Below are 14973 nucleotides of genomic sequence, written 5' to 3'. Positions count from 1 at the left end.
AAATTACTGTGAAATTTTGAAGTGTTGGTTCTGACTGCTGAACACATCTGTTAGATTAATAACAAACTCCTGGTATAAGAATTAGTCATATCCTGAAGTCATTTCCTAAAGCTGCTACTATTTGTAAGTCATTTTATGAATTTTTGTAAGATGTTCAAATTGTTATAATGTCATACCCTTTATAGGAAGCATCAAGGGCAAGACACAAGTGACACTAAGTAAAATTGAGGTAGGTAAAATCAAGTGGGAATATAAATATTCTCTGATGGTGAGGGTAGGGAGGGATGTCTTTTGACTTATTGCAAAGCAAGCAGTATACTAGAGTTATCATTTTCCCAAAAGTTATTGTTAATTCAAAACACAAAGCACTCTTGCCGAGCTAAACAAATAGGTCCTTTGAAATACAGAAGCTTCACAGGATGATTTATTAAATCTATTAGCAGTATTCACATGACAGCTCTTTTGTTAAAAATAAATAGAAAGGAAAGTAGACAAAAAAAAAAAAACTATTGTAAAACATTAAGCCTGTGACGATATTGTGCTTAAGGCTAGAAGACTCATTGGGGGAAAAAAATCGACGACTGATTAAAGATGAGCTATCCCATTAATCACACAACGCATTTGATAATAAACTGTGGTTGTAAACTTGATATGCACCATTGAACTCAGAGAAGAAGATCACAGAAGCAAACAAAGCAACAGTGTATGACAATGCATCAGCTTGGAGGTAGATTCATTTTGTAAATATGACTGCACGATACGTAATGTCTCACTGAACCCTGCTTCAAAGTAAGGCTATTCTTTAAGCCACATCGATTAATGCTGCCGAATTTCCAACACTGGGAAATTCATACATTTACATAGAAGAGTGAGATAGAAAGGAATTATTTTTTTCACTCATTGTGTCATGCCAATATTTCATTCCATTTTCTAAGTGCTCTTTAACGATGTTAAAATTTAAAAAAAAAGTTTTGAAAAAACCAAAACCAATGATATATTCCACTGACAGGTAATTATGTGAACTAATTTCAAGGAGCAGCTTCAACTATGATGGCGGATATTTAACTGTCGGTGTTGTATGGATCTCGAGAGTCTATTCCCAAACTTGCCAAGAGCACAAATGGTTATCAAAGAGCCCCGCACTCTGTAGGCAAGGCTGTGCTGCCTTTAGAAATAAATCGCACATTTCTTTGTAATTTTACTTAGAAGAAACTGTTAAAAATAATTTTGACCTGGTCATGCATTTTAGTTTTCTAGACAAAGTGACATATATTCAGCAAATCACAGCAAAATTTCACTATGAATATAGTTTGTGTTATCCAGTAGGGGAACTGCTACATATGTGACCACGGTGTGCTTGAAATATGGTTAGTCTCTCTTAAAATAGGCTTGGAGGAAAGAATTCAAAACAGACCAATGCCATAGTTATTTAATGTTTTTATAAATTGAGATATAGTTATATAATTTCCCCCTTCTTTTTCCTTCAACCAGTCCATCCCATGTAACCCATTCACGCTCTCTCTCTTAAATTCATGGTGTATTTTAATTGTTCTTACACATGATTATATACTCTCTAAATATACCTAAATATATAAGTATAATGTTTCCTTTTTAAGTTAAATTCATCACTTAAGTAGAGTTAAGGGATTCCATCAACTTTGCTTGGTTTTTGCTTGCTAACTATTAGAATATAGGGGAAAGAATGGTGTCTCTGTATTGGCAGCCCCTATTTCATTTTTGGACAGTGCTGTACTGGATATTTTTAAAGTGAATCATTGATGAAGAAAGTACCATTCTGAGCAACGATTTCTGACCTGCTTAGTAATGTGCAAAGCAACTCCCATTTAGTGCATAACATTCAACTTCATTGTTTATAAATGGTTGCATATAAGCCATATATTACAAAATATTTTATGCATTAAAAGATGCATGAGAAAAGCTAAGATACAACGATATACATGCACATAGGTTTATATGTGTGTATGTATTCATATGCATCCATGTGTATGTTATACATATGTGCATATTCATACCATACATATATGCATGTGTTTATGTAAACATATATGGTATAGATAAACTGTAAAATAAAGCAGAAATTTTGGTTATTTTTTTCTCATTTGAAAATTATGACTGGCCTATGAACATCACTATGTTAACAGAAGTATTGTTACAAAGGAACACATCCACATAATCTATGAGCATATGTTATTTTATCACTGAAAAGTTTTAAACAAAGAAATAATTTAAATCTATTATGCAAGCATCTCTACTGAGGCCCTTCTATAAAAGAGTGCAAAATCACAGCACAATAAAAAAAAAAACAATAGTACAAAAACAATCTTACTCCTTTTCCTGCTTTAGGTTATAAATTTATCAGCTAGGAGATCAACCAATTAAAGTGCCCAGCTGTAAAAAAGAAAAACCTCAAATGTGGTCACAAGTAAGTACAACATAATGATTGATTCTCATGATTTACTGCTTTGATTTACTACAAGAAACTCATGTTAGGCTGACAACAACAAATAAATCTTAATTACCTAATGGTACATGTCTTTCTCAAAAATAACCACTTGCACTTACATTTGCATTAGCAAAACCAGTCCTTTTGTACTTGAAAATACCATGTATATTTTTCCTGTTGTTTTGCTTTGCTTTGTTTTAATATACGTGTGTATTGGTAGGTTTATTTTGTGATGGAGTAAGGTGTGGTAGCAGTCTATAAGCCTTTTAGGACCACTGATGGGCTTAAATAAATGGACTAGACCTGAAGGTTAGTAAGAATCATCCTATATTTGAAAGCCTGAAGCACAGACAGCACATTCTTTTGAAACCCTGTTGTGTGCTTAGTCATTTCCCATATACACTGTTGGGTACATACACTATAGCAAGTGGGAAAGATGAGCAAAATTTCTTTTTCCTTAAAATCTCACATTTGAAAACAATAGTTTCCATTGAAAAATAATTTTGAGTGTGTGTATGTGTGTGTGTGCGCAGGCTAGCGATTAAGCTTTTCAGATAGGTAGTTAGTATGTTTTAAGTTCTAAGAAAATATCTACTACTGTTACACCCCCACAAGGAACAAATTTACATCTAAAAAGTTCATGGTGATTCTAATGGTTAGAAAACAGTAAGTGTGAAATAAATTTAGATTTACTTTTCAGTTACACATTTTATTAAATAAAAGTGCAAATTAAATATTTCCAATCAAATTGTCTTGTAATGTATTGAAATTATAAAAAAATATAACCAGGATTTTGAACCACTATAAAAATGAATAAATGAAAAAGCCCATAAGTGCTTTTGGATAGATTATACATAAAATAGTATTAATTTATTTATTTAGGTTAAATGTATTATTATTAGCCTTTCTCTAAAAAGATGTTTCAGTATTTAAAATACTCAAGTATTCTTCTTACATAGGACCAGGATTCTGTTCACAAAATTTATATGAGATATATTAAAGGCTGTTCAGGTGAATATGACACACATTTTTGGTTACTAAGGACACACATACTCATGCATTTCTCAGTAGCCCATAGCAGGCAAAATCATATGTGCATAGATAGATAGTTGGATGAATGGATCGATAGATAAATAGATGATAGATAGATAGAGGATAGGCAATCCAAAAAGTTAGCTTTCACCCTATTTTTCTTAATATTGCTATCCTGAGAATTTAAAATTATGTTGGTATCTCATAATATTTCTCTGTTGAAAAATACTTTTTAAAATTTTTTATTCATTTTGCATACCAGCTACAGCTTCCCCTCCCACCCCTTCTACCCTCTCCACCCCTGCATCACCCCTCCAACCTACCCCTTTTCAGTCCTCCAAAAGTATATGTCCTCCCATTGTAGTCAACAAAGCCTGGCACATTAAGTTGAGCCAGGACCAAACCCCTCACCTGAACAGTGTTGCTTAAAATATAGGGAATATCATAGAGATATCCTAGAAACCAGAGATAGGATTTGATTTTTAAAAAAATAACAAAAATAAAAAATGTTTAATAATTGCAAAGAATGGATATGAGCAGCAAAAGACACACATTTAAAACAAGGTAGTAAAATATGTAATCCTGGCCTGCTGTCATAAGTTCAAGACTTTGTGATACCTGCATTGAAGCTCAGAATCAAGACCAGGGCATGACAGCCTCACGATAAGTCAAAAACATGATGTCTTTTTTATAATTTATTTAAATTATTGCTAGTTTATGTTGACTGAGATTTTTATCCTTCCCAGTACTGCAGCCATTCAGTCCCAAAGAGAACACACAGAGTTCCACATTAATTATAAACTGATTGGCCTATTAGCCCAGGCTTCTTATTAATTCTTTCTTATATCTTAAATTAGCCCATCTTTCTTGTCTATGTTAGCCATGTGGCTTGGTAACTTTTATCAGCGAGGCATTCTCCTTTTGCTTCCTCTGCATCTGACTTCCTCTGGGACAACTGCAGACTGACTGTTTCTTCTTCCCAGAATTCTCCTGTTCTTGTCACCTTGCCTATACTTCCTGCATGGCTACTGGACAATCAGTATTTTATTAAAATACAAGTGAAAATGCTTTGACTTCAAAAGTTAAGTCAAAAAATATGTTACTTTGGAGAAGAGGATTTGTTTTTGTTTCTACAGGAACTGAGAAGCTGTAGATTCATTCTGGATTAAGAAAAATCAGGTTTGATCAAGGAAGACACCCTAAGAAATTTCTGATAGGAGCAGATGGCCCAGATATCTGAGTTCTACATCCAGAACAGTTTCAAGACTTCTGGCTGAGATGACCAAGGCTCACAGAATACTCCAGTCAGGACTTGATCATAATTCTAAATATTTTTATGTCCCCATAGATTATCAATGCCCCCAGGAAGTAGCTTAAAAAACTACACCCACATTCCCAAAATAGTTCCCTTTGTTTAGAGTGTTGGTTACAAGTTGTATGGATAATGGTCAGGAAGAAAGCTAAACAAAGAAGATTAGAATCAGAGTTTTTGTTTTAAAAATAAAGGTGGGAGGTGCTGTGGAACAATGGTCTTATACACTGTCACTTATATTGTATTATTTTAATAAAATGTTGATTGGTTTGTAGCCAGGTAGGAAGTATAGGTGGGGTGACCAGGCAGGAAGTAGAGGTAGGGCAACCAGAACAGGAGAATTCTGGGAAGAGGAAAGAGTCTGAAGTTGTAACCCAGATACAGAGGAAGCAAGATGATAATGCCTCCCTGAAAAAGGTACCAAGATACGCGGCTAACCTAGACAAGAATAATGGACCAATATAAGATGTAAGAAAGAGTTAATAAGAAGCCTGAGATAATAGGCCAACAAATTTATGATTAATGTAGACCTCTATATATTTCTTTGGGACTGAACGACCAGAAGGCTGTAGGACCAGAGGGGACAGAAATTGCTGTCAACAAGTTTATATTTTCAAAAGTATTATTGATTGTGTGTAATCTTTCAGCTTTTCACAGCTGTAAAAAGACTTACATAGGATATGAAAAGGTTTTTATCATAATATCTTTTAAAATAAAAGAGTCACTAGAATTACAGGGCAAAAAAATGTTAAATCCAATTTCATTTTCTAGGATGAAGATTTAATGAAACACTCACTTGAGGTGACTCTGGTTATAAAATTTACTTCATAACTAAATATAAGACTAAATTTAATTCATTGGACAATTCAGAACAAACCATTATACTATGTTTGTTATGGTATTATGATGGTCCTAATATTCAATAAAAATAGCCTTTCACTCTACAGCAGTAAAATAAAATACAAGTTCACTGAGATAAAACAGAAGTTCCAACAAGCAAATTGGAGAAAATAATAATCACTTGCCAGAATAATCACTTAGAGAATCCTGAGATAATGACTAACTTTTCTTGCAATTCTCCCAGGGAAATATAGTTATATTTCTGGCAGAATTTGATATATTTTAATAGGGGCTGTCCAACAAACCCCATGTTTGCTACTTTTTGGATCTTTAAAAAAAAAAATCTCTTTGGATTGTTTTCAATGCCCAGATTGGGGTTTTCAGTCACAAAAAGAACAGCTTAATAAATGATGTCTTGTTGACTCAAAAGTATTGTTCACACATAAAACCAGGAAGTGTTGTATTTGCTAGAAAATCTTCAGGAATATTTTTGTGACACCATTAGTAAGATGAAGAGTCTGGATGAAAGGGAAGGCATGGATTCTGCATCTTGAAGAGCCTGTACTTATTAGCGCTTTGAGCAGAACCCAGTAAGGGCCGTCTCATCAGGAGACTGATGAAGCCTCATTAGGAAGGGGCTGCAAGTGTTTTGAGAGTAATCCCTCACAGAAAGCCCCATCACAGTCTGAAGTGGATACTAGACAAATGCGTCTACCTGCGATCAGTGCCTTTGATTGGAGAGAGTTGCATGCGTTTCCGCTTTAAGGGGAACAGGTACATCCAAGTGTAAAATCACCCTGCAGATTTTCCCCAGACCCAGACTTAGAGATACAAAGTCAAGAACCCAAAGCAGACAGACTCCTGGGATGAAGTGGGCTGAGAAGTACCATCACTTCTGCAGACACTTCCATTACCCTGATTTTCACTGTAACTGTCCTTTCAGTTTGGCATAAAAAGTTTTTCTTATCATTTGAAGTTAAGAAAGCTAAAGACGATTGTACTTTAACATCATTAGCCAGTTGCATGGCTGCTCCCTTCTTTATTCACCCTTTTGATTTCTAAATACAAAATACTGGCAGGTGACAGAAATTTATGTTGCAGCCTCTTAAGATAATTTCTGCCTTCAGATAAATAGTAAACATCCCCATATCTCTTAAAAAGTTCAGGATTTCTTTTAGGTTTCTTGTGCAATTGACAGGAAGACACTTTGGTGGAAAAGTCTACCACCCTGAGAGATGCCAGAAATGCCTTGAACTGTATTGCCTGCATGCTTGCTTCATGAATATGGCACTTACTTTAAGCCTGATTTAACTCCATCAAGTTTGCCAGTTCTAAGCATTCCAAAGATGGCTCTCGCTTCAGGCAGTTCTAGACATCAAACCATCAAGTAACCCTAAGTCTAAGTAACCTTAGCTATTACAGTAGGAAACAGTGAAAACCATATAAAATAATATAAATATCTGCAGGATATTTGCTTTTAAATCACAGCATTAATTAATGATTTCATTCATAAATATATATGCTAATTTTCTTCCATTCTGTGCCAGGCATTATAAGGTCATTTAGGTATAGCTGCATTTATGAAGAAGCAGATTTCTATAGAATTAGCTCTTAATATTTATATAATAACCACTAACTATTATAAAGTAAATAAAAAAAGTTGACAATGTTATAGTTCTATTTGAAGAACTGCTAATACGAGATTTGGAAGAAAAACTTCTACAAACTATATATTTAATTCATCTTTATTTTATATCTGTGCTGTATCTTCCTCCACATCCTTCCTGACCCCATCTCCTCCTACCACCCAGTGCTCTTTTTTTTTCCATCTTCATCCAGGAAAGGGCGTGTCTCCTGTGTGTATCAACAAAACATGGCATATCCAGGAAAGGGCGTGTCTCCTGTGTGTATCAACAAAACATGGCATATCCAGGAAAGGGCGTGTCTCCTGTGTGTATCAACAAAACATGGCATATCGAGTGGCAGTAAGACTAAACACCCCCTTATGTATTAAGAGTGGGCAAGATGACCCAGTATTGGGAAAGGTCCAAAGCCAATAAAAGAGTTGGGGACAGCCATTCTTCTCAGTGCTAGGAGTGCTATAAGTGGATTAAGCTACACAACTCAAGCATATATACAGAGGACCTAGTTCAGTCACATGCATGCTTGCTTGTTAGTTTTGTTAGTTCAGTCTCTGCGAGCCTGTATAGCACAGGTTGGTTGATCCTTCCTATGATGTACTTAAGCCCTCCCTCTGTCTGCTATGTTTCTTCTTCCTCCTCTTCCACAGAATTCCTGAACTGCACCTAATGTTTGTCTGTGGGTCTCTGGATGGCCAGTTCAGGGTACTTATCCACTATTGCTGGGAGCCTAAGCTGGTCCTCCTTGTAGGCTCCTGGGAGATTGCCCTGTGCCAAGCTTTCAAGTGATCGCAAATATCCTCCCTCGACCGGTCACCCTCCGTGCCCCCCAACGTGATCTCTTGTGTTCCCATCCCCACTTGTCCTCAGTCCCCTTCCAAAATCTCATCTATTTTCTCTTCGCAGGGAGATCTGAGTATTTACACATGAATGCTTTCTGTTAACTAGTCTCTCTGAGTCTGTGGATTGAAGCACAGTTACCTTTATTTCACATCTAATATCCACTTATGAGTGAGTTCATACCATGTTTGCCTTTCTCAGTTTGGGTTACCTCACTCAGAGGAGTCAAAACTAAAATTCTAGGAAACAAGTTATGTCAAGATAATCATTGGATACTTGAGGAGTTTCCTGAGGAGTTTTTGCCCAGGCATGTGATGTGCAAACCTAAACAGCAATTCTTTATGAAAAGTACCATGTAGATGCTTGTGAATCATAGAGGATGCTGAAAATTGTGGTGATTATTTCTATGTAAAAATCTTAACAGATTTCTCATGGTAATCCCAGCTACTCTACATGAATGATTGAGACAATTTCAAGACCTGCCTGTTCTACAGATTGAATTAACTAGTTTGGAAACCTGAAGAATATTGTCAGGGAACTGAGGGAGGGGAGAGCATAATGAGGAATGTCTTGGAGTAAGATGTTCAGCAAATTCTATGTAGAGGGGGAAGGGATGGAAAAACAATGGGAAAATATAAGATTCTATGAGAGACATACTGGTAAATTTAAGCCATAAAAAGAGTATGTTAAACCAATGCCTTCATATAAATTTGCATTTTAGGTCTGAAAAATTTTGAAAGAAGTCCAAATTTGCCTCCTGCAGAGCTGGAATCCCAGGGACCAATGGGAAGGTCATTATTATGGGTTGAGAGAGATTGGACACTGTAGCAAAGCCAGAGAAATTAAATAAGGTATTCAGAAATCATAACCAATCCTAATCAAATTGGTTATGATGAATTAGAGAGAGATAGAAGTTCAGGACACACTGAAGTCACACTAAGTAAAGTATGGTATCTACAAAATCAGTTCCAGCTATGGTAAAGATAAGGCTTTGGAATTCAACCAGGTACCACATTTTACAGTTTAGAGCATTTGAAAGAAACTATGTAAATCCATCAATTACATCTACACAAAATTACTATTAGTAATTTCATAGAATTTTTGAAAAGATAATTATGAAAATATTTAGCAAAGTACCTTGTCCATTATCTACATATAGCATGTGTCCTCTTCGTGGGACTGAATATATCTTGAACTTAAACATCCTCTATGATTTCCAAAGAGGTCTATGATAAGAAATTTAGTTATGCTTGAGATATTTGAAGTCATCATGGTCTGTCTGAGAGAAAAATCCAGCAGGCTTAGAAACAAAAGTTGAAGAGTTGAAAGGGGGTGGAAATTCACACTTAAGAAGCAACAGATAATCTAATATTTTTAAGGCTAGCAAGAAGACTCAGTAGGTAAAGAACATTATGCTAAGCCTGATGACCTGCTTTGATCCCCAGAACCCACACATTGGAGAGAGAACTGAATCCTGCAATATTTTCCTGATCTCCTTATGTCTGGTACAGTTCTCTTATACCCACATAAGTGTGTGCGTACACACTTATCTGAACAAACACAAGTGATAAATGCAATAAACCTTTAACAGAAGTTTCAGAAAAGGTTGTCATGGCAATTAAAATCATATGAATGGATTTCAGTGTCTCATGGATCAACTCAGAAAATCAAATTGAGTTATCTAGTGCCCCACACTAAAAAGATAAGGAGGAAAAGAGCTTTAAAAAAACAACCAAAATATGGGTTAAAATAAAATAATGAACACCAAATCTTTCTTGTAGATCACATTTGGAAGACTTTATTAAGAAAACAATTAGCAATCTAACAAATCTTAACATTGACAAGTAACTTGGGTACTGAGACTTGTTTGAAAATAACTACTAAAAATATATTACAGCCTTGGAGAAGAATTTTCATATGGTGTTGAGAATAGCATAGCTTGTGATAAGCTAAGAGCTAAAACACACATGAAGAAAAAGTCAATTTGAATTATGAATGATTTTAAGGTGAGATGTAGGTGTTGGGAATCAAACTCTTGTCGTCTGAAAGAACAGCAAATGCTTTTACTATTGAACTGTCGCTCCAGCCCCAACAATACTTTTCAGTCTGAGAAATCAGTAACAATACACTAGAAATTATTTTAAAAGATTGCCAGATTAGAGGACAGTAGATAGTAGGGAAAGATAAGGAATAACAAGCCCAGGCAACACGTTTGGCTAACTTAGTAATTTCACAATATCAACAACATACATGTGCACCATGACTGTTCAGAAAATATTAAATACGATATAATAACACATTGTTCTAAAACAAGCTTCATCATCACAAATTTTAACAGCTCTATTATCCTGCACATATATTTTCTTGTAATTAAATGTAAAGATAATTATGTATTTCATAAATTAAGAAACGTATCAGAATAAGATGTGAAGGTAACCCTAAGTCATTGAGAAATGATAGGTGTCCTATAACAGTGTGCTCTGACTGTTGTAATAAAATTTACATTAACCAGAGACATCAATGTCCAGGTTCCATTGAGACCATCCTCATCATTCAATAGTTCATCCTCACAGAAGTAGCTATAAGTAAGCGCTGAGTTCTACATCATAGAATGATTTGCAAGGCCTATACCCACTGCTGAATTAAAACTCCATTTACTCTGTTTCATGGTGGTAATTTGTGATGCTTATCCTCTAAAACATGCTTATAGAATAAAAGGAAGCGAGGTAAAATGGAAAGTTCATGAATGTTATAGTTAAGTGGGCCTATGAGCTAGTCCAGACTTGTTATGTGCTAGCTGTCTAATGAAGAACATGTTAAGAGAGTAAATCCACTTTTATGGTTTTCATTAATCTGCCATAACTATGACTTTGCTTATCTATATTAGTCAGATGATTTTGATAAACATAAATCCCTCATCCAAACTATCTCAGCTCTACCGAGACAACAGTCAATACATCAGTTTGATGAGATAGCTTGGTTATATGTGCATATATGTGTGTGTGTGTGTGTGTGTGTGTGTGTGTGTATACACATATGAAATAATTAAGGTAATATGCAAATAAAGACATTTAGTGAAAAAAAGTCTCATGGAATAAAAACACATGGACTATGGAGATAACTTAGTGGATAATGTTTACTAAGGAAGCAAGAAGAGCAGAGTTGGGATCCACAGGCTCCACGTCGACACTTGTGAGAGTGCGGGTCTCCTGTAATTCCTGCCTTGGAATTCAAAAAAAGGGGATCTTGGTGACACCTGGCTAACACGACTAGCCATGTTGGTGTGATCTGAGTTTGACCGAGAAACCTGAAAGTATCAGCTGTAATAATGATCTCTGAAGTGTCCTTACATCCCCCACTCTTTCTCCCACAGAGGCACATCACAAACCTCTTCATACATGTGCTTTCATACACGCATGAGCTAGCACACACACACACACATACACACACACACACACACACACACACACAGAGGCACACCAGACACACACTGTTGAGGAAAGTTATCCAACTTTGTTTTGCGACATGGATTTAGAAAAGAAATGATTGGGATAAACCTCAGCTACTCAAAACTAGTATTTTGGACTTTATTTTACACATATATTTATGTGCTTAAGATATTATGATAATGATATCTTTATCTTTACTAGGAAATCATCTACATTGAACCTGATGGTAGATATGGAAACAGAAATAAAATAAACATAGAAAATGCTGATTTATAAATATGGAAGGTATCCTAATTACTGCCAACCATGAGAATGACTAACAATGCACTTTTATTATCACATGGCTTATTGTTCTTGTGTGTATTGCAACATACCAGTTTACTTTCTGTCTAACTCAGGGTACATCATTTGCCCTCTCATGTCATCTGTTTTCTCTGGATGTCAGTAAGGATATTCACTGGAGAAACCCTTAGTTCTATTCCAGTTTTAAGATGCTGTGATTTTATGACCACGCAGGAACTCAAGTCCCACATTGCAACTCTGATTCAGCACTTAATGGCTCTCCTGTCTGTGAATTTGAAGTCTGGGTCTCCAAATCGTTTTTCTCACCATCTGTATCTACCATTCCCAATAAGTCTTCAATTTTATTCTCCAAATATGTCTTCAGCGTCCTTCGTACTGCCTTCATTCTCCTCTGATGTGAGATACAAAAATGGAATCTAAAATAGAGAAAGAACAATCCATACTTAAATGGAAGAAGTAATATTTTGAAAATAATTATATAGTAGTTTTCTTTGTTCCTGGATTATTCTGTGTTGTCCTATGTCCCATCTAGTATTTGTATCAAGCTTCTGTTTAATTTCCCCCTATTTTCCGTTAGAAAGGAGAAGTTTGGACAACCCCTTTGACAAAGGAATGTTGGCGGGTGGAAAACTCACAGTAACACAGCACTTGTCAATAGGACAGCTTCTGCTATCAATATCAGATACAGAGCAATCTCTCGATTTTCAGCCTTCCTTGGATTCTCATCTGGAAGGAGATAAGGATGTAAACGAGTTTGGAAGAAGAGTAGGAGTAACTGGGAATGTTTCTATAGAATAGACTCTGTTCAAATTAGTTGAGGACTGCCTGCTTCGTCACATTTCCTGGACTTCTTGTGTTAGACTGCTTCAAAAATTTTCTGCTTGCTACCCTTTAATCTCATAGTTTCTTCAGTGAAGTCCAGAATCCAGCCCTATTCACTTCTTACCCATGCCACTGACTTTATTCTAAGTTATTCATGTAGATAAACATTTTACTCAACATTTTAGTTTTTTCTTTTCAAAAACATTACTATAAGCTTTATTTAAAGCACTGAAAAAAAGATAAATGGACCATCTAGTTCTTTGAACCCTGTCCCCTCAAACTGCAATACCACACAGCCTATGTCACCTTTACAATAGTCTCCTCTGAAACACCGGGTAGTCATGCGAAGACAGGTCCAACAGTCAAGGACAGGACCTTCAGTTACAACTGGCAAAGAAAAATATAATTATTCAAAGGATATGGCAAGTGTGTCCCTTAGTTCATGAATACAGATTAGATTCAGACATTCCCAGGACTCTACAGTTACAGTTCTTCCAAATCTTTCTCTAGTAGTCAAGATTTTTAAAAGTCTTAAAAAGACTCTAAATATTTAGCTTTCTGTGAATGAAGTAGAGCAGTGATTTCATAGTTTATGTTGGAGCAGTAGGCTGGGGAGGCACGAGCACTCTTTCCAACTATGCTGTGCATAAGATCTAAGTTCAATTTTGTCATCAGATAACATGGATAATTCCTCTACAGCTCTAAGAGGTGTATTCAAAGTTAACTAGAGGGAGAGAGAAGCACAGGTAGAATGGAGGTGGGAAATATGGTCTGAAACCTCGAGGAGCCACATGGACTATACTCACCGCAATCTTCTGAACAAGCTAAAAGAGAAGCAGAAAGATGGAATGAGCTTAGAGTCACCATCACACATGCCACATTTATGCCCATGTCATCCCTGCAGTATATCCATTTCTCACTACAACTAGACCCATTGTAACCTGCGCCCTTCTTCCTCTTCTTCTCCCTGAGTTCCTGGTCTCTGAAATCATTTCAGTGTTATGAGGTAAAAATGCCTCATTACCAACTTCGGAGAAGTTCTCTAGTGTTTCTTTCAGTTGGGATTCCAGGTTTTGGCGGACCTCAAGAAGCTTGCCTTGAGTGATAATGACACCTAACAAGGATATGGGAGGGATATCAGAAATTTAAGTGATTATTTCAAATTATAATTCCATCTATTTTGTGTTGTTCTTTTTACTCAAATTTCCCCATATCTGTTTACCTTATGGAACCCATAAAAGTTTCGTCAGTGAAACTATGTCTTACCTTTCCATGTTTCATTGCCCAGTCTATAAAATTCTTGCTTCAGCCATTCTCTCAATTTGACAACATTTCGAACGGCTATTTAGAAAGGAGAAAGGCACATATGGGGCAGACAATAATCACATCCTTGAAGTATGTAGAGTGGACCCAGGTGTTTTCTTCCATGCCTCCCTTCCCCCTTTAATCTCCCAAACTCTCAGGACTCCAGCGTCCCTCACCCAACAACCGAAGCGTCTTATCCTTGTGGGAGACCTTGGAGCTTAAGTGGGTTATCTCCTTATGCTGCCTCTCAAGCAGTTGAGTTCTCCCAGGAACTTCTACAGGTACCAGATTTCCCAACAAGGTACTAACATTCTCTATGAACTTGGGATCACATTCCAAACAGCCTTTGACCCCACGAAAGGCTGCCAGAGACAGAGACAAAAACAGAAGTACCCATAGGTCACCCATTTCCTTGTCCCAACCCTTCTCCACAACACAAGTCGTCCTGGCAACTGGTTCACTTAGTTCCTTTTTCTTCAAAAATCCAGGAATGAGATCTTTGTCTTGGATATTCTGAGTACACCTTTCCCTCCTGTTCCATCAAAATTTTAGGGAATCTCATTTCCTTAAGGATCTTCTGTAATTTTCTCAATTTTATCCTTCATTCCAGAGAGAGAGAGAATTGCTGGTTGGGGAGCAGTTACCTGAGTTCTGACTGTGGAACACATAGAGAAGAACCTTGAGCTCACACAAGCAGAGTTCTGGGAAGGGGTACCTAGAGAATGTTGCTTTAGCCCTCTCTGTCTATATAATGTATGTGTTCTGTCTGACTGGTAGCATTATCAAAAGAAGTGGATGATGGAAGACATCTCATAACACCTTAGAGTTTAACCCACATTTAGCTTCTAGGAGGTAAGATAAGCAAGAATATTTGAATGGTTTGAGTTACCTTTCCATTTTGGCAGCAATGTTATTTCTATATAAGTAATGGACATTTATAAAGAACTATTATTTACATAGTCATCA

General features: G+C 36.3%; 1 protein-coding gene across 1 annotated transcript; it reads right to left on the bottom strand.

Annotated features, from left to right (window-relative positions):
• Window positions 1-12097: 12097 nt before the first annotated feature.
• Window positions 12098-14415, bottom strand: Izumo3 (IZUMO family member 3). The gene is made up of 7 exons (XM_041651229.1): window positions 14184-14415; window positions 13969-14043; window positions 13727-13816; window positions 13509-13526; window positions 13009-13089; window positions 12516-12606; window positions 12098-12296 (listed from the first exon to the last, which is right to left on the bottom strand). The coding sequence occupies exons 1-7, from the start codon at window positions 14413-14415 to the stop codon at window positions 12098-12100; spliced, it is 786 nt and encodes a 261-aa protein (XP_041507163.1).
• Between the last annotated feature and the right edge of the window lie 558 nt (window positions 14416-14973).

Source organism: Microtus oregoni, unplaced genomic scaffold, assembly GCF_018167655.1.
Source record: "Microtus oregoni isolate MIOR12 unplaced genomic scaffold, Mior012 000005F_ref0000423, whole genome shotgun sequence".
In the NCBI taxonomy this organism is placed as follows: Eukaryota; Metazoa; Chordata; class Mammalia; order Rodentia; family Cricetidae; genus Microtus; species Microtus oregoni.
Note: the sequence above shows the minus strand (reverse complement) of the source record. Positions and strands in the feature narration are given on the sequence as shown.

What these genes read in the sequence shown, in the direction of transcription:
- Izumo3 (XM_041651229.1), bottom strand. Translation starts at nt 14,415, where the DNA reads ATGGGTGACCTATGGGTACTTCTGTTTTTGTCTCTGTCTCTGGCAGCC. An exon ending in GGGCAATGAAACATGGAAAG is followed by an intron (nt 13,817 to 13,968) that starts GTAAGACATAGT and finishes TATCCTTGTTAG; the next exon opens with GTGTCATTATCACTCAAGGC. An exon ending in CAGAGGAGACTATTGTAAAG is followed by an intron (nt 12,607 to 13,008) that starts GTGACATAGGCT and finishes ATCTCCTTCCAG; the next exon opens with ATGAGAATCCAAGGAAGGCT.